The sequence below is a fragment of the Octodon degus genome, unplaced genomic scaffold (genome assembly GCF_000260255.1).
Source record: "Octodon degus isolate 3935 unplaced genomic scaffold, OctDeg1.0 scaffold00070, whole genome shotgun sequence".
In the NCBI taxonomy this organism is placed as follows: domain Eukaryota; kingdom Metazoa; phylum Chordata; class Mammalia; order Rodentia; family Octodontidae; genus Octodon; species Octodon degus.
The window spans coordinates 6,174,971-6,193,668 of record NW_004524646.1 but is presented as its reverse complement, the minus strand read 5'-3'; the positions used below and the strand labels follow the sequence as shown (position 1 = coordinate 6,193,668).

Below are 18,698 nucleotides of genomic sequence, written 5' to 3'. Positions count from 1 at the left end.
TTCTTCAGAAAACTTTTCTTTTTTAGAGTACTGAGCTGCTTTCATTATTTTATAAATGGGCAGTATAGCTAGTTACATGTTTCAAATGTAGTTTAAAAGCTACAAAAGTGTACAAAGGAGGAGTCTCCCTCTGGACTGTCCCCAGCCTCCCTCCTTTCCTGTCTGTCCCTGCAGAGGTGACCTCAGCGTATCCCAACATGCATGCATGACAGATGTGCTTTGGGCCTGCCTGTTGTCCCTGGTGACCTGGTCCCTGTACCATGGAGGCCTTCAGCATCATCCCCAATAGGACATGTGTCTCCCAAATCCTGTCCTGACACCATCTGCGTGTTCAGGGAGGTTTCTGGGGCTGTCTGGGAGGAGGGTCACGATGTCAATCGCTGCGGGTGGCTATGACTGTAATTAGTTATTGTGATGATCAGTGTAGGATGGCGTCTACCCATTGTCAGTACTGGAACAGTGCTTATGTGACAAGTGGATGGATGATTTGTCACTGAGTGTTGCTGTGCACCAGGCACTGTCCCGAGTTCCCTATAATGGCTGCATGACATGGTAAGCCCTACATTCCTTCCCCACTTTAAGTGTAAGCAGATTGAGGTGCGGAGCGTTGCAGTCACTTGCAAAGCCACCAAGCTAAGAGTATAAGCAGGCTGCCTGCTGTTCAAGCCTAGGCTTAACCAGTAGGCAACACAGCCCTTGTCGTACTAAAGGCCTGAGTGCACACAGCGTTGGGGACAGAATTGATGCCACCATCTCTGATGTGAGCCTGGAGAGGAGCAAATGTTGCTGTCTGGGATTGATAAGGCAGGATGTCCACACTTGGCAAGCTGAGTGTGATCTGGGGTGGCCCAAGGGGCTGGGACCTGTGAGCCAGAGGCAGTTCTAGAGGGAGACTGTGGGCATCCAGGGCTCCTGAGCAGAGCCCAAGATAAAGACAGAGCAACTGAGGTTAAAGGTGAGACAGAGATGCTGTGGACCAAGACAGTCCTCAGCACACGAGCCAGAGCAGGAGGCAGGCCTAGGAGAGGTCAAGCAGGCTCCAGAAGTGCCTGTCACTGGAGCCAGTGCCTCTGCAGGCCCCACCAAGGCCCAAGTGGGGTTCATATGGGTAGATGGACCAAGGGGACAGTGGAGGCCCTGTGGAATCAGGAGGCTGGGGTGTGAGGTGGGCAGTGCCCAGCATGCTCTCTGAGCTGCAGATGACCTGCAGCACACTGTTATGGAAAGTTAGGAGGCCTTCAAGCTGTCAGACCCCTCGCTGTGGACTGTGACAAGTGAACAGAGGCTCCCCAGCCTGCTCTTGGTACTTCCGCAGCCCGGAAGTCCCGCTCAAGCTGACTTCCCCTCTGAGGTTGTGGGGAGGGCCACAGAGTGGGCCCCTGTTCCTACTCTAATCCATGGAGGGTCAGGGTCCTGAGGTGGCCCTGGGCTCTGCTTCACCTACCAAGCCTTTGGGTCTTCTGGCCAAGGAGGAACCCAGGGAATGTTTTCCCACTTGCCTATGGCGAGCGCTGGAGCCTAGTAGCATTCTTTAACCCCTGCAGCTGACTAAGGTTTTGGTTGAGTGTGAGATTCTGAAATTTGCAGCCTCTCTTGCATCCCCATGGGACTTGCATGGTCAGCCTGGTGCTGTGATTTGGGTCTTGGCTGTGCCAGCAAGGAGGTGGCAGCTGAGACTCACCCTCACACACATCTACGAAGATATGTTGGTGAGATGAAGCCTCGAGAAGTGGGCCTGGCCGCCTGCCTGCACTAGGCTGTGCGCTGGGCCAGGATCCAGTGGATTGGAGGAGAGAAGCCTCCAGGCTTCAGGCAGCCCCTGATCAAGGGTCACTGAAGTCACAGAGGCATGGAATCCAGAGTTCTGGAAGGAGCTTTAGACCTCAGTGTGACCCGGGTTCAGTAAATACACAGCACAGCTGCTGCTGCTGGCCCCTGCAGAGCCCCTGGCAGACATCACTAGCAGATTCCACTGTGGGGCCTCTGGCAGACATCACTAGCAGACCCTATATTTTCTCTCCATGGAGGCTGCAGTTTTGGCAGTCGTTGCCAAGAAACTGGAGTTCATGTAGAATTGCATTCTGCAGGCCAGCTCAGACCTAGTCCAACCTTCTCATTTTGTTCATGATGCTAGTGAACTCAGTGGGGAAATATGTCGCCCAAAGTCACGTGGTGAATGAGAGAAGAAGACTGTGACCTGACTCCCAGCACAGGGCCATTTGCTATACATCACACCCATCCTCCTGTGAGCACAGTACTTGCTATTGTACTGCTCATCTCATAAAGCCTTATTATCTCCCTTCATTGCCAAAATGTGACCTCAACTCTCAGAATGCAAGTTAATTTTCCACAATTTCCCTAAGTATTAGGTTGCTGTAGAAAAATGGATTCCTGGGGCCAGGGAGATGGCTCAGTGGAATAAGCGCTTCCCTGGCAAGCGCAAGGGCCTGAATTCAATCCCTGGTTCCACCACAAAAGAAAGAAGAATGAAGAGAGAAAAATGGATTCCTTAGGAGATATATATATATATTTGGTACAGGGTCTTACTATGCAGCTCAGACTCATAGTGATCCTCCTGTTTTCAGCCTCCCCAGCACTGGGATTACAGGTGCGTGCCACCACGCCCAGTGTCAGTGGCTGGAGTAGCATGGAGTGCCAGGGCTCAAACCCCGGTCCCTGCGCTTGCCTAGGCAGGCGTTTAGTCCACCGAGCTATCTCACCAGCCCTTCAGGTTCTTGTTAATAGGATACAATGCTATCTATTTTGAGGAAAATTATGGTTAAGTGCCTTTAATATAATGCTCAGGGGATAGCTATGGGGTGGTTGTTCACCTGTCTTAGGACTCCATACTTTTGAAGTTCAAAAACAGAGAATCCTCAGCATAGTCAGAGGAATAAAACATTATGAGCAGAAGGCTCAGAACTGCACCATCATCTGGGTGCTGTGGCATACACTTGAAATCCCAGCCACTCAGCAGGCTAAGCCGGGAGAAAAATCACAGTTTTGAGGCCAGCCTGGGCAATATACTGAGACCCTAACAATAAATAAAATCTAAAAGCAACTGGGGTATAGTTAGTGATAGAGCACCCCTAGGTCCAACGTCCAGGATTACAACAAATGAAAGCCACCCTATAATTTATGGCCACCTGATTCTGACAAAATTGATGAGACAATTTGATGAAAGAGTGCTCTTTTCATAAGTGGTGCAAGAGCAACTCGATGTCCACAGGCAAAAGGAGGAAGGTGTGGACCTTTGTCTCACCTGTACATAAAATCTCAGAATGGAACAAAGACGTATATGCAAAAGCTAAAGCTATAAAACTTTTTTTTTATTTTTTTTTTTTCAGAACCGGGGATTGAACTCAGGCCCTTGCACTTGCCAGGGACACTCTTAGTCTGCTGAGCCATCTCCCTGGCCCCCTAAAGCTATAAAACTTTTAAAAGAAGAGCAGATTAGGTGATGATTTCTTGGTTATGACACCAAAGTTGTAAGTAACCAGAGGGAAAGACAGAAATTAGACTTAGTAACCAGAGGGAAAGACAGAAATTAGATTTAGTCTAGTGTCACAGGACTCTCAAGAAAGCAAAATAACCACAGAAAGGGAAAAAATGTTTGCAAATTATGTGTCTGATAAGGGACTTGTGCTCAAACATAAAATGAATGGAGAACTCAAGAATAAACATGCAGTAGACAAAGGATCTGAATAAACATTTCTCCAGAGAACATAGTCGAATGACCCCCAAAAATAAAGATTCTCAGCACCCGTAGTCGGCGGAGAGTTACAAATAGAAAACCACAATGAGGTTGACTGCACACTTGGTAGGACGGTCATAGCCAAAAAGACAGCCCAAGTGTTGGGAAGTTTGTGGAGAATTTAGAACCCTCAGGTACTGCTACTGGGGCTGTAAAGTGGCATAGCCACTTTGGAAAACAGCCAGGCAGCCCCTCAAAATGCCAACCATAGACCTACGCTCTAGCAGTTCCACTCCTAGGTATATAACCATGAGGATGGGAAGCAGGTTGTACACAAAAGCTTGCATGTTCTTTGTAATGTCTCCAACGTGGACCAGCACGAACGCTCTTAACTCCTGAAGGCGTAAGTGAAAATAGCATGAAACATTATTTGTCAATAAAGAGGGAAGTAATGTTGGTACAGAGATACTGATCAGTTCTGCTGGCTACTTCAACGTGAGTAAACCTCTGGCCTGCTATGCCAGAGAAACAAAAGGCCATATAGTGTATGACAGAAAAGGCCAGAGTCAGCAAATCTATAGAGACAGAAAGTAGCTGCGCCAGGGGCTAGAGTGGGGGGAAGGGGGAGGGGAGCAGTTGGGAGGAAGTGGGGAGTGACTGCCCAGAAATAAGTTTCTTTTTAGGGTGATGAAAACACTCTAAAATTGGTTGTGGTGACAGTTGTGCAATTTAGTGGCTATATTAAAAAGCATTGGATTAGATGCTTTAAGTGCTACTAGAAAATAAGTCCTTCTGTCTGCAAATTCCTTGGGACAGTGTCTGTCAGCGTGCAGCTCAGGGTCCATCTTGGGGCAGGAGGGGCTGAGATCTCAGCAGGTGGGCAGGAGAGGGACTGCTCACCCCGAATGGCAGGAGATATGCAAGCCAAGGTGAGGGGCTTCCTGGGGCACGGCCCCCTCATGGCCCTAGAAAATAGCGTAGGAAAAGCAGCAAGAGGACAGCTTAAGGAGAAGAGATTTCAGCCTGCAGAAATTGACAATGGCTTCTCAGAATGAGTTGCTCAGGGAGGAGCAGGTGCACAGCTTTAAAGGTCTTTAGACACAGCTCAGCAGGGGTGGGATGGTGGGAGGGCGGTACAAGGGGAGCTCCTGAGTTGGGGGCACCTGCTGCTGCTGGCAGCTCCAGGAGGCCCATTGTTAAGTGTTCAGGAGATTTTTGAGCTGGTTACAAAGCCACTGGGGCACTTGACATCAGCAGCAGTGGGAGTGCCCCGACCATGGAAATCAGCCAGCCCTACGCCCTGAGGAGCGTTTGCTTCTGATGGGCAGATTGTTGCAGACAGGTGCTCACCAGCACGCCATTAAGTACTGCCACAGGCCTGTCCGGGTGCCTGCCGATACCCAGACCTACCAGCCCACCTTCATCCCAGGAGCGGTTCCCTGCCTTCTCATCCCATGTTACTTCAGCCCGACCTGCTCCTTGAGTTGTTTCCATCCTCATTTTGTTCTGGCGCAGCTGTGAGCTGAGCTCTTGGGTTGCTCCCCCTTCACCTCCCTGTTGTGCAGAGATGGACCCCGAGGCTCTCCAGGATCTCAGAGCCTGCCTGAACAAAGCCTGTGGGGGATCATCATCCTGAGGCCCTGGAAGGGGAGCTGGCCTTGCCCAGTGCCTGTGGCCCACAGTGCACGCTTCCTGTCGCATGGCTGTCAAGGATGCAGAGTGGCAGGGCACAAAGCCTCCAGCGTTAGCTGCTGCTCTTTGGCCCACATCCTGCAGCTGCCCTAGGGCGGAGGAATGGTCCTCAGTGACCTTCTTTGGCTTCTGCTCCAGTAGCCTCATGGTAGCTGACAGTTTCCCTAAGTCTCTTGGGATCTGAGTCTCTGAATAGCTAGGTAGATCCATCTTGGTCACCTGCCAGCAGGGGTCTTTGAATTCATAAACAGACTTTTTTTTTAATTTTTAAAAAGATTTATTTATTTGTTTGTTTGTTTGTTTGTTTGTTTGTCACAGGGTCTTGCTATGCTAGTGATCCTCCTGTCTTAGCCTCCCCAGAGCTGGGATTACAGCTCCTGTGCTACTATACCCGGTTTTGGAGCCCAGCATGGCATGCAGTACCGGAGATCAAACCCGGGTCCTTGCACTTGCTGGGCAGGAACTTAGACCATCGAACTATCTTCTCAGCCCATGAACTGACTTTTTATTATTATTATTATTATTATTATTATTATTGATTTTAGTACGGGGTCTATGGGGTCTACAGGGTCTCACTACATAGATGGGACTGGTAGTGATTTGCCTGTGTTCAGCCTCCCAAGAGCTGGGATTACAGGCACATGCCACCATGCCCAGTCTCGGTCGCAGTCTCAGCGCACCCCGGGGGCGGGGCCAGCATGCCACCCCAGGGATCGAACCCTGGCCACTGTGCTCTGCCTAAGCAGGAGCTTTAGTCTGCTGAGCTATCTGGCCGGTCCTAAACTGACTTTTAAATGCCAAGACAAACAGCAGGAACATCATAGGGAGTCATGTTGGCAGAGGAATAGGCTCAGCTGGTGATAGGGAAAAGGGGGTATGCATTTGTTTTTGAATCAGATACCTCAAAGCACAGAGAAATCTGCAGAAAAACAGCCATTCTTGTGCAGCTTTGTTGTATCCTACCATTTGGCTGTATTTCCCTCAGAAATAAATAAATCGTGCAAAACTAGGTGGAGCCTCGTTCACACCCCTCCCCCACCCCACTTTCCTCTTTGGCCCCTGGGCAGCCATCACCCCACACCACAAACAAGAGAGAGAACTCTTATGTTTACTTTTAGACTCTATATGTTTTCATTCCTTCTGTCATTGCTTATTGCACTGAGCATTATGGTTTCTTGTTTGTTTGCTTTTTGGGCTTTTTCTTTTAACTTTCCCTTTTGACATGATTTGAGACTCCCGGGAATGTTACAGGACTAACATGTCGAATGCCTCTGTGTGCTCTTCGCCTGCTTCACCGGCTGCTAACTCTGTGTCATGCTGGTTTGTTTTCGCTCTTTCCCCAGTCTCCCTTTTTTCGAAGCTATGAGAGAGAACTTTGTAGGGCTGGCCCCTGTCCTTTAGATAGTTCTCCAACCCAAAGACATTCTCCTAACCTCAGTGCAAGGATGGAAATCAGGGAATTAACACCTACACAATAAACAGGATTCAGAGCTGTGACGGACGTGTAGCTATGCCATGGTCCTGGGCTGGCTCCCTCAGAACTTATGACCCATCCTGCTGTGGGTGACACTGGCGTCTCCCTTTCCCTCCTCAGGGCTGCAGCCTCGGTGACCACCGTCATTTCCCTGAGTCCAGCATCTCACCTCTTAAATGTGAGCTCTTGTCATCTCAGCTCTTGGTATTCTCAGGCGCAGCCCTCTTGGTGCTCCAGGGGCTTCTGGGAGTGGAGCCACGGTTCTCATCAGCCTTGAGCCGTTTCCTGTGTTGCTGCCATAGCTGCTGAGCGCAGCGGTGTGAGCAGGGCCTGTTAGGGAGAATGAGGTGTGTCTGCTGGGACCAAGTGGGAGAGTGTCCCCCAGGCACAGGTGTCTGAGGGAGAGAATCAAGCGTGACCACACATATAGTTACCCCAGCTGGAATAATTTGAAGTGTTCACATGCACCAGATAGTAGTATAAGCTCCATTCTACAGATGGGAAAACTGTTAAGCTGCATGATTGTTATAAAAATATAAAAATAAATAATAATTCAGGGGAAACAATCCCCCTGAATGTCTCAGAAATAGCTGTCTTTAATGAGGGCTCGTGGCAGCCCCTGGAGGTTATTTCTGTGTATATTTCTATGTCTCTGTGTGTGTTTGCAGATATTTCCACATGGGCTAAAGTCATTACTGAACTTTCTTTGCCAAATTTTACAAGGATGCATAATCATGGGAACTTTTAAAAAGAAACCCTTTTCTGAATTTAAAAGTTTCAAAATATTGAAACATTTTAGTGCACTGGTTAGAAACAGATCCTGGAGCAAGGTTGCCTGGGTAGGAGTCTCAGCTCTGCCGCTTACTGGATGGGTGACGTTGGGAGGTTACGTAAGTTCTGTGTCCCTCGCTCTCCTTGGCCTTGCACGGGACTGTCAGGCTCAGGGCAGCTGTCCTCATTTCTGAGGACTGCAGTAGCAAGCTGACAGCATCTTAATAATACAGCCCAGATTCACTTCCTCACAGATCTGAATGCCAGAATTGTGAAAGCCCAAGCCAAGAGGTCACTGGGCCGGCTCCTTCCAGAGGCTCTGACCCGGAGAGCGATCCCATTCTGCACTGCCGGCTGCTCCCTCAGCCCTGGGTGCGCCTTGTAGGGGGTCGTTGTGACTGTAACCTCTGCCTCCACCTTCACACGGACGCCGTCTGTCTTTCCTTTTTCTATGAGCCACCTCCAATGGGCTCGAGGGCCCACTGCAACCCCAGCTGAGCTCATCTTAGCATCCTTAGCTTCATTACATCTGCGGAAATCCTCCGTCCAATTTGCATTCACAGGCCCTGGAGCGTTGCATTTGGACCTATCTTTGCGGTGGGGTGGGTGAGTGATGAATCACTACAATAAGTATGAAGGTGACCGAGCCTCCACAATGCATCAGGCTCAGAATGGGCTCCCAGGGACCACTGTGTGCTGTGGCCTCTATAAATGGAGTAGTCAAAGTTAGCATTGCTGGGCACTTTGCACCCAGCCCCTGAGCCCTTTGTCACACATGGAGTCCTATCCAGAGTGAGGCAGCATTCCATAGCACTTGCCCCGCAGCCACTAACCTGAGTACCCTCAGAGCAGGGACCAGCTGCTCCGTCCCTGTAGACCCCCTTTGTCTTGCTAATGCTGAACACCGCCTTGCCTGGGTCAGGATGGTGGGTCGGGTGGTGACAGCCTGGCCCTACTTCCCAACTCTGTGCAGTAGCCTTGATTCTCCTCCTAGTGAGGCCTTGTGCCACTTTCCTGTCACTGGCATGGGTGGCCCAGGGCAGGCACACTCTTGCTCTAAAATGTCCATGCCTTCCTTCCGTACAGCAGCCCCACTCAGCCCACAGCCCGCACTGCACTGAGCCCCACTTGGGCCAGGCCCAGGGCCTGCAGCAGAGCAGAGCTTTCCTGTTCTTCCCGCCAAAGTTTAATAGGCTAGTGACAGATACAGGCATTGTGCAGGGAGCCCACTCACTCTGAGCTGCTGAGAAAATGCCCAAGGAAGCTGGAGGCTGAGTCTGGGCTCCAATGTGGTTTTTGCCAGCATCTTGACCATGTGCACCCAGCAGGGTGTCCATGGACACTACAGGATGGGGGACCACTGGCACTCACTGGAGCTTGAGCTCTGGACCTGACACAGAGCGCTCAATCATGTCAAGGAAGGAGGTCTCTGTGGTGGAGCTGCTCTAAGCTTCCAAGGCTCATTATTTTACAGTAATGAGGTCCTCCTGCTGCCTTTGCAGGGACTTTGTAGATCTCAAACTCAATCAGGGAGGGGAGGACCTGGGTAGGAAAGTCTCTGGGTAGTCAACACATGACAGACCTCCTCAGCCTTAATTTCTTCCCTACCTTATAGAAGGCAGGGCCTGCAGCCATTGACCTCCTACAGATCCTTTCAGCCCTGAGATCCTTACTCTGTTGACCCCGAATCAGGTCCTGAGCAAGCATTTGTGGAGCCCCAAGACCAGGGGAATCTGCCAAGCGTCTGGCAGTCCTGGAATGCAGTGGCTTGAGAGGCTTTGGCATCTGCCGTCAGTTGGGGCAGCTGAGGCTGCAGGTCCTGGGACAGCCATCCCTGCAGGTGTCTGGGATAAGCCTGACCTTATTAGTCTTTCTGGCACCGCTGGTTTCAGGCACGAAAGAGATCCTCCCAGTGGTTTGCTACTCTGCCAAGAAAACTGGGCTTTCTTGGCAGTTATGTCTGTGTTTACTCGGGCCTTATTTCCCAGGCACTTAAACTTGTAGGTCACCACTAGAGCTTGATTGGATGCTTCCTTGGGCACAAGGCAGCTGACATAGAAGAGGACACTGTCACTCCAGTCCAGTGTGGTAAGTCCTAAAATCAAGGCTGCAGTGTGAGAGGATTGTAGCAGGAAAAGAATTCCAACTAGAGAATTGGAGAGGTGGAAAAACAATAGCTAACACTTACAAAATTGCATGCTAGGTTAGGTGGGGTGGTGCACGCCTCTAATCCCAGCATTTAGGAGGCTGAAGCAAGAGAATTACTGAGAGTTTGAGGCCAGCCTGGGCTACGTGCTGAGTTCAAGGCCAAGCTGAACTATATAGTGAGACCTTGTACCAAAACAAAGAAACGAAAACAGAATTACATGCCGGGCACTATGCCAGGAACCTAACATCTTATTGAGTTTCCATAGAAACTCTATTAAGCAAAAACAGCTTGACAACTCTTGACCCTTTTTTAAAAAACAAATGATTGAACTGGGAGACAAAGTCATTAGCCAGATGTCACACACCTGGCTTTAAACCTAGCCCTTCTAGTATAGCAGGCAGGCTTCACCTGAATAGGCCTTCAAGTTGGGAAGAGCTATATTCCCAGCAGTGCTCTATGAAAATTGCTTAACACATAGCAGAGTTGTGTGAATATTAGAGTGGATGCCCACAAACACACTGCAATGTATGTTCTGTATTTGCTTTTCTACCTACGTCCTTATTCATCCATGAATGCATCTTATTTTTATGCATTTGTAAGAAGGTTAGAGACCCCCTGAATACGTTAGTATACATATCATTAACTAGAATATAATATTTAGGTGTGCTAGGGCTGGCCAAATAGCTCAGCGGATTAAAGCACCTGCAAGCAGGTGCAGGGGCCAGGGGTTCAATCCCCAGGCCTGTCATGCCAGCCTCACCCCCCGGGGCACACTGAGACAGTGATTGAGACTGGTTGTGGTGGTGCACACCTATAATCCTAGCTCTTGGGAGGCTGTAAACAGGTGGATCACTACAAATCCAATCTTGTAGTGAGACCCTGAACACCTTGTAGACCTCTAAAATACAAAAAAAAAAAACACAAAAAAACAAAAAACAGATGTGCTTCTTTTTATCAAGTTGGTGTAAAATTTAAGTAAGATGAAAGTGTGCATTTCTAAGTGTACCATTTGAATTTGCTATAAATTGACATAGACGGCAGGGACATTTTGCGTCTAGCTTCTCTCATTCAGCATGTTTCTGAGGTTCGTTCAAGTGGTTGTGTGTATGGCGCCTCTGTATTGCGGACTGCTCTTCCTGCTGGTACACTGATACCAGATAACGGGATCTTTTGACCTAGAGACGGTAGAAGCAAGACAAGGCCAGCTATTGTAAACTTGCCTATTATTGCACAGGCCAAGATTCGTGGGCAACTTTAGCCAAATTAGGATAGCAGTTGTTTCAGAGAACTCCCAAGCTGCGACTCCTAGAACAAAGAGACAAGCAGGAGTTTTGTTGGGTTTTTCTGGGGGAGGCTAACATCCGGCAGTTCCCTTCAGCCAAGGGGCAGCTCCAACTGGTGCTGCTTCTGGCGATGGACTTGGACCACAGGCAGGTGGTCATGGTCAACCTCTCCGAGAAGCCGTGGGTTGTCATGCATTTGGCACCATCACCCTGTGCGTAATGTCACAGCCTGGTACAGTAATGCCTCAACTCACAAGCACTCCTGTTGGCAGAGGGCTGAGGCCCACTAACAGGAGTTCTGCACAGTTTTGCCTTGTTGGCAAACTCCACACTGGGTGATGAACACGACAGCAGCCATCTTCCCCACGTGAACTCGAGCACAACCGTCTTCTCTAGAGGTGTACTCAGTACAAAGAACTGTGCCTAACAGGAACTGCTGAGTCACAGTCAGCAACTACCAGTGCCACCAACCTGCCTAAATGTCCTGACCTTGTGATAGGGCTAAAAGACTTTTAGAGCATGCATTACTAAAAAAGCACAAGGGTGGCAAAGAAGAAACACTCCAGCTCCAACAAGACGTAGGCCAAGCTAAAGCTGCATCATAGGCTTGGCCTCAACATGGTTTTTTTTTTTTTTTTCAGTGATCAACATGTCCACACGCAGAGCTCAGTAGAATTCGATTCAAGGGTAAAGACAGCAAAAGAGACAGATGATTTGAAGACAGGCCAAGATGCCAGGCCTTTTATCCCATTGCTCTCTCCCCTCAGACAATGTAGACCTTAGAGAACAAGCAACACTCTCAGCAAAGCTTCCTGAGGTTCGGGGAAGCTACTGCGGCAACGGCTTTCCCAACCTTGAGGTAAAACTCATCTATAACCGTGCTCGTGGGAACTAATGATGTATTGCCTAGCTGTGTGACCTCCGAAATTAGTGAACTTAGGCTAACAAAGAGCGAGTGAAACTGGAGGGCTTATTTAGCTGTTTTTCTTGGTAAGATTATCTCATTTTGTGCAAACATTTTGCTTATATGGCATTGGGAAGGTCTCAGAGTGGGTCTGTTGAAAAATGGCAACACATTTGCTGTCTCCTAGGACTTATGTTGTCATCCCAGCCTCCCACTCCATCCGTGTCCCACCGTGGTCACCATGACCACCATGGTCATCCCTAAATAGCTCAGTGTCACAGTCTGCTTATTCCTTTTCCCATTGCCAGACCCCTGGGCCAGGTCTGAGCTATAAGTAATGGCGCTGTGGCCACTGATGCACCAGTTTTGTGGACGTGTGTGCTTGCTCCTGGGTACACTTCTGGGAGTGGAGCCATCAAGCCACACACCAAGTGCATGCTCAAGTTGCTAAAATCTGCCAGTGCACGCCTGCAAAATGCTTGGACCAGTTGCCATTTATTTCAACAAGATGTGAGAGTTCTGGTTATTTCCCACCCTTGCCAATGAGTGTCGTCGTCCATCTCTTCAATTTTAGCTGTTCTAGTGGTTGTGCCGAGCTATCAATTGTGGCTTCAATTTGCATTTACCTAGTGATGGAGGATTTTGAGCAGTTTTCACCTCCTTAGAAGCCCAATTGCATGTCTTCTTCTTTGAAGCTTCTGTTCAAATCTTAGGAGTCCCTACTTTTTGAATGATTTGCTGGTTCTCTATTAGAGCTATGTTTTATGACTATTTCTCCCAGTCTGTGGGGCAGAAGCTTTAAATGTTGACGCAGACCCAGTAGATCTGTTTTGTTTTGGCTTTTTCTTATAGTTGATTCTATATTTGGCTTGATACTTGTGCCTCTGGGTTGGGAGGGAGAACTGGAGTCCTGCACACACTGAGGTGGACAGAATAGCCAGAGGTGCGGCAGGCGGACAAAGGCAGATTCTGTTGGGGTGATGGTCAGCAGCCTTGGGTGGAGGCTTTTCAGGGCAAGGGCTCGGAAGGCAAACGCTTTGGATAGTAGGGACTGGGCTGAATTTTTTAGGATTCATTGGAGTCATTAGCTATTCTTTAGGAGCCTTTTAGAGTGGGGAACGGGCAAAATCACAAGAGAATGCGGCAGCACAGTCCCCGTGATTCACAGTGGCGCCTGAGCAGAGTTTCCACTTGGTCACCTGGGCAGGAGCAGCTCTGTGCGAGCACAGAGAAGAAACAAATCCTCCTGTGTGTTCTCAGAGACTCTAGTGGCCCCAGCAGATCTTCAGCAGCTCACTTCTGGGCCAGAAAGGCCGAGGGCTGGGCGAGGGCGGCAATGAACCAGAGCCAGACACCCAGCCCTCCCCTCCACCCTGGGGAAGTTTCTTGTCTACACAGAGTGCGAGTCAGACCCCCACCCCCACCCGGGAGCAGGAACCCCAGGCTTTGGAGCTTGCTTTTCTTTCCCCTGGGGTGTCTCTTCATCTCTTTGTGATTCCTGCATCCAGGGGTTTAGTCCAAAGTCTATTGAGGGGCACTGGATTCCCTGGTCTCATGATTTGGAATTTCCAGCGGCCCCTCCCTGTGCATCTTGCAGTACCACCGTGGAACACACTCGGGCTGCGCGTTCACCAGGACTGCCTGTCCTGTCCCCTGGAGTGTAAATATAAGTATCGTGGAGGTGTGGGATCTGTCTCTCTGTCTCTATCTTGTTCTCTGTCTGGTTCTCTCCTCTCACTTTCTGTTTTGCCATTTTGTTCTTACCTCTAACCCATGCCTTGAACATCTGCCACTTGAAGGTCCTCAAAAATATTCAGGGCATGAGTGAACGAGAGGTCATCTGCCTCCTTTTCTAGAATCTGCCTGATGGTGGCCCTCTGGTTCTGTAGGAGAAAATGGGATCCGTTCAAGGCCTACTGAGGCTCACCCAGCGAGTGGAGAAATCCTCCTACCCCTGTGTGCAGATGAGGAGACGGAGGCCCCGAGTGGGAAGGACTTAGCCAAAGTCTCTCACACGGACAGCAGCAGAGGACACGGGAGCCCATGGCACTCGCTCCCAGCTGCAAAGCAGAGCCCTGACGGGGTCCCCAGGGCAGGCCCCAATCCAGCACTGTGTTCCAGGGTGGTTCTAACAGGTCTCTTGGTGCCGGGGAATAAACACTGTTGTGTTTCCCAGTGGAGGTGGAGGAACCTGTGGGCCCCAGGGTGCTTCTTTGCTGGACAGCTGTGGCCTTCACCCTCTCACCTTCCTTTGGAGAGGAGACGGTGAGACTTGGAAGTGGTCAGTGTCCTCCAGGCTCCAAATGAGTCTGTTTGCCCTGTGCATGGCCTTTTTCACCCGTAGTGCAGCCCCCCCTTCTGCCTCACCCAGCCCTGATACCTGCCATTTCCTGCACAGATCTCATTTTGCCGGGGACCCAGCTCTTCCTTTTGCACGGCCTACAGACTGTGGACCCTCTGCTCCCTGGGAGGGGAGCAGAGATGGGAGTTTTATCAGGCTTTGGACAGCTTGGCCTGAAGATCAAACGTTCCCTCCTCCTGCCACACCTTCCTGCCTTCCCCCTGCAAACCCAGTGAAGTGAGAACTTGCTAGCCCTCTCTCCCTTGTGAAGAATACAGTCCCCGTGTCCTGATGTTTGAGTCCGGCCCTCTGTGTCCTCCAGGAGCGTTCCTCTGTCTCATGTCTTACAGCAGCCCTGCACGTGACTGGTTTTGTCTAATTAGTCCCCAGCTCTGCAGACACCACTGTGAGAGACCTAGTTCTCAGGTAGACCACTACCACCAGAACTCTCAGCCCACTCACCTCCAGGGGCCAAGGAATTAATGTGGCTACTTCCTTTCTAGAAAAACTAGCTTGTGTGAGCTGAGGCTGGGGATATAAGGCTGTTGGGGTGGGTCCCCCAGCTAGAGTGATGGACAATAGGCTGAGTCCCTGAGCCCTCAAATTGGTTTCACTATTTCTTGAGTCTGTGATTTTCCTGCTAGCTCCACTCTGACGTGTTAACAAATCATCTTGGGGTGGAGAGTGTTGACTAGGAAGGGGCATAAAGGAACCTTCTAGAAAGAATGCTCTGCATCGGTGCTGTTCGACAGAAACCTGGCACATAACGTGAGCCCCATGGTAGTTAAAGTGGCCGTATAGTAAAATGAAACTGATTTCAACAACATTTTACCTAACCCACATATCTAAAATATTATTTCAACATGTAATCAATGTAAAACACTATTAATGAGCTCTTTGATACTCTTCATTATAAATTCTCAAAATCTTATATTTTGTAGTACATCTCACTTTGAATCAGCCACACTTAAAATTAGGTAACCACCTGTGAGTGGCCCTGGCCATGACAGTGCAGGCCTGTCTTGATCTGGGTAGCAGTTACACGTGTAAATGTGCAAAACCAGGACTTGCTATACAACAGAAATTTGTGCCCGTAAGTTATTCTTCAATTAAAAGTATTTTAAATCTTCTTCAGGGATCTATTCAAATTCTACTTGTGCTGTTCTGAGCCTACCTTAGTTGAGAATAGCAGCAAGTGTTATACTGTGTCCTGTTATATTAATTCCCTCTTTGTCTATAGCCTGCTGATTGTGTGTATTTCTCATTGACTTTTTAAAATTTTTTATTTGATCTATGGATGGATGAATTAAGGACTGGGGATTGAACCAAGGACCTTTGCACTGACCTACATCTCCAAGCCTTTTAAAAAGTATTTCTATTTTGAGACAGGATCTTGCTAAGTTACCCAGGATGGAAGATGGGCTCAAACTTGTGATCCTCTTGTCTCAGCTCACCAAAGTGCTGAGATTACAGGGATCCAACACTAGGCCTGGCTTCACCTGCTTTATTAGAAGCACCTGAGGGTGGAAACCCTTGGTCTGTTCATTGTGTAACTTCCCATCCCACCTCCCACAGATGCTCAGTAAGCACAGCCCAATTGAGTCCCCACTGGCACACCTCTCTGGGTCAGCTGCAGGACAGGCTGCTCATTTCATTTTGTTTTTCAGTCCTGTTCCAGATGTTGGCAAAGGAGAAGGAGAGGAAGAGGAGGAAGAGGACGGCATGGGGCTGCGTCTGACTACCACTTCCAAGAACTGCCTTCCTCGCCGGGGCATCAGTATCCTGGAGAAGCTGATCAAGACGTGCCCTGTGTGGCTGCAGCTGGGCCTGAGCCAGGCAGAAGTGACCCGGATCCTACATCAGGAGGTTGCCGGGGTGAGTCAGCAATAGCAGACATAGCTCACAGAGCTCAGGGAGCATTTTGGGGGTAGCAGCTGCCCCCCAAGAATTGCCTGTGTGCTTTCTTTTCTGGTCTTTACCTATTTTCATCTACAGTGTTTCTCCATATGGGAAGACCACCTTCTGCTCTGGGGAGCAGGGAGTGAGGGGCAGGTGGGCCTTGCTGGACATTGAGATTGGAAGGGCAGGATGGTGGGGTCTGGAAGCCACGCTGGCCTCTGACCCTGAAAGCTCAGCCAGGAAGCTGGGAACCAGAGCGCCAGGATGAGAATGGTTTCAGACTCTCTTATTTTACAGATGAAAGGAAGAGAACTAAGCGTGATGGTCAGATGTTTTGGAGTCAGGTTGTATGACCTGGGCTAACAGTTTAAGTTTTCTGAGCCTCTCGTTTTGTCATTTTGAAATGAGGAATTAACACTCCCTCCCAGGGGTTCTGTTCCTACTACATGGGAAGAGAGATAGATGATGACTGGATGGATGAATAATAGATGATGGATGATGTTGATGGATGATTAACAGATGGATGAATAATAGATGATGGATGACAGACAGTGGAAGATGGGAGATAAATGTATGATGGACAAGAGGTGATAGATGAATGAGGCACGGATGATAGATAATGAGTGATGGATGATAGGTGGATGATGGACAATGAGTGATGGATGATCAGTAGATGATGAGTGGATGATGGATGGCCAATGGATGATTGGTAGTGCATGATGGATGATTGGTAGTGCATGATGGATGATGGACAGTGGATGATGGACAGTTGTCCTGATTACTTTTCTCTTGTTGCTGACACAAAATACCCAATACCCTAAATTATGGAAGGAAAGGCTTATTTAGCTCACAGTCTTTGGAGTTTTCAGTACATAATCAGTTGGCTCCAAGGCAGGGTAGCAGGGCGTAGGAGTAACAGTTCAGAGTGACAGAAGACAGCCAAGCAGTGAGAGCAAGCTTGTTTTCCTCCCTTATATGGTAAGCAGGCTACCCCTCCTCTGGGTGGATGTAGCACTCACTCTGTGTGCTCCTCTTGCACAGGCTCACGGTGTTTACAAAGTGAGGAGCCTGGATCCCTGCTGAGTCACTTAGACTTCTAACCTTCTCAAGTTGACCCAATGTATCCACCACTATAACGATGGATTATGGATGCAGGTTGATGAGTGGATGGGCAATGGATGATGGAGAGCCAATGGATGGATGAGGATGACAGACAATTAATGATGGATGACAGATGGATGAGTGGATGGTGGAAGACATATGGATGATGCATAGGTAGATGACAAGTAGATGAAATGAGTCAGAGCTCTTTATACGCTGCCTTCAATCCCACACACAGTCCTCTTCTGTGCTACTCCCTTTTTAAAAAAGTAGTACCCATATGCATTCATGATTTTTTAACAAGCTGGATAAAAATGAATAAAATTTTAAAAAGTAAATATCTCACAAAGATCTTTTCAACCTACTAAAACCCAACTCTCCCCAGAACCTCCTCTTTTTAATTGAGGTGAAATTCTTATCACATAAAATCAGCAGTTTTCAACTGTACCACTCCGTGGCACTTCGTGCATCCATGGCGTTGTCTGACCACTACCTCTACCTAATTTCCAGATGTGTTCATCACCCCCGAAGAAAACCCCACCCCTGCTATGTGGTCACTTCCTATTGCCCCTCCCTCATCGAAGCTCAGGGGCCACCAGTCTGCTTCAGAAGTCATTTTGCTAGGAGCACAAGTTATTAAAGATTGAATCCAGGGCCTTCATACTGAGCTAAATCCTCAAACTTTTTATTTTTCACTCTGAGACAGCATTTTGCTATGTCACTAAGTTGCCCTGTCTGGCCTTGAACTTGCAGCCCTGCTGCCTGAGGCTCACATAGTCCTGAGGTTACAGATGAGCACCACCATGCCTGGCTCATGTGACTCTTCGAAGTCATCTTCCACATGACCCACAGCTGTGACCACAGCGTCCCCGCCGGTCTTCCTGCACTCTCGAGTCTTTCCCTGGTGCTTCCTGGGAATAGACCCTCTGCCCCATGGTAGCTTAGGAGGGTGGTGTTGCTACTGTGACTGTCTTACAGATGCTCTGTGATTCTTCTTCAGTGAAGGAAGTGGTAAAAAAGAAAGCTGGGGGCTCTCACCAGTAGCTATCTCTAGCAGCCCCCAGGTTGACGCCCAGACAATCCTCCATTCCCATAGAACGTTCTGCAGGGTGTGCTTCCTATATTTCTTGGAAGGATACAACTCAAAAATAGGCCCATGGAGCATGTATTTTTTTCCCAAAATTTTATTGATAAACAGCAATGAGACAGTTTCAAATCAAATCGGAAGTACAGTTTCAACAAATAACACACTGCATATATTCTTCTTAGTGGTTAATTGCTGTACAAGAAGTGGACTTGAGATCCTATTTACAAACACCATTAGAACAAATCATTCTATTCATTAAGAGAATGCAACTATATATCTATCCTAACCACTTTGAATACACAG

General features: G+C 48.9%; 1 protein-coding gene across 4 annotated transcripts in view; it reads left to right on the top strand.

Moving 5' to 3' along the window:
* The window catches only part of Rin3 (Ras and Rab interactor 3), a 133,528-nt gene that overhangs the window by 26,377 nt on the left and 88,453 nt on the right, over positions 1–18,698 (top strand). For all 4 annotated transcript variants that reach the window (XM_023719653.1, XM_023719652.1, XM_012515583.2 and 1 more), the window contains exon 2: positions 15,976–16,183. In XM_023719653.1, coding sequence (XP_023575421.1) covers positions 15,976–16,183 — 208 coding nt within the window. The remainder of the gene's footprint in view (positions 1–15,975; positions 16,184–18,698) is intronic.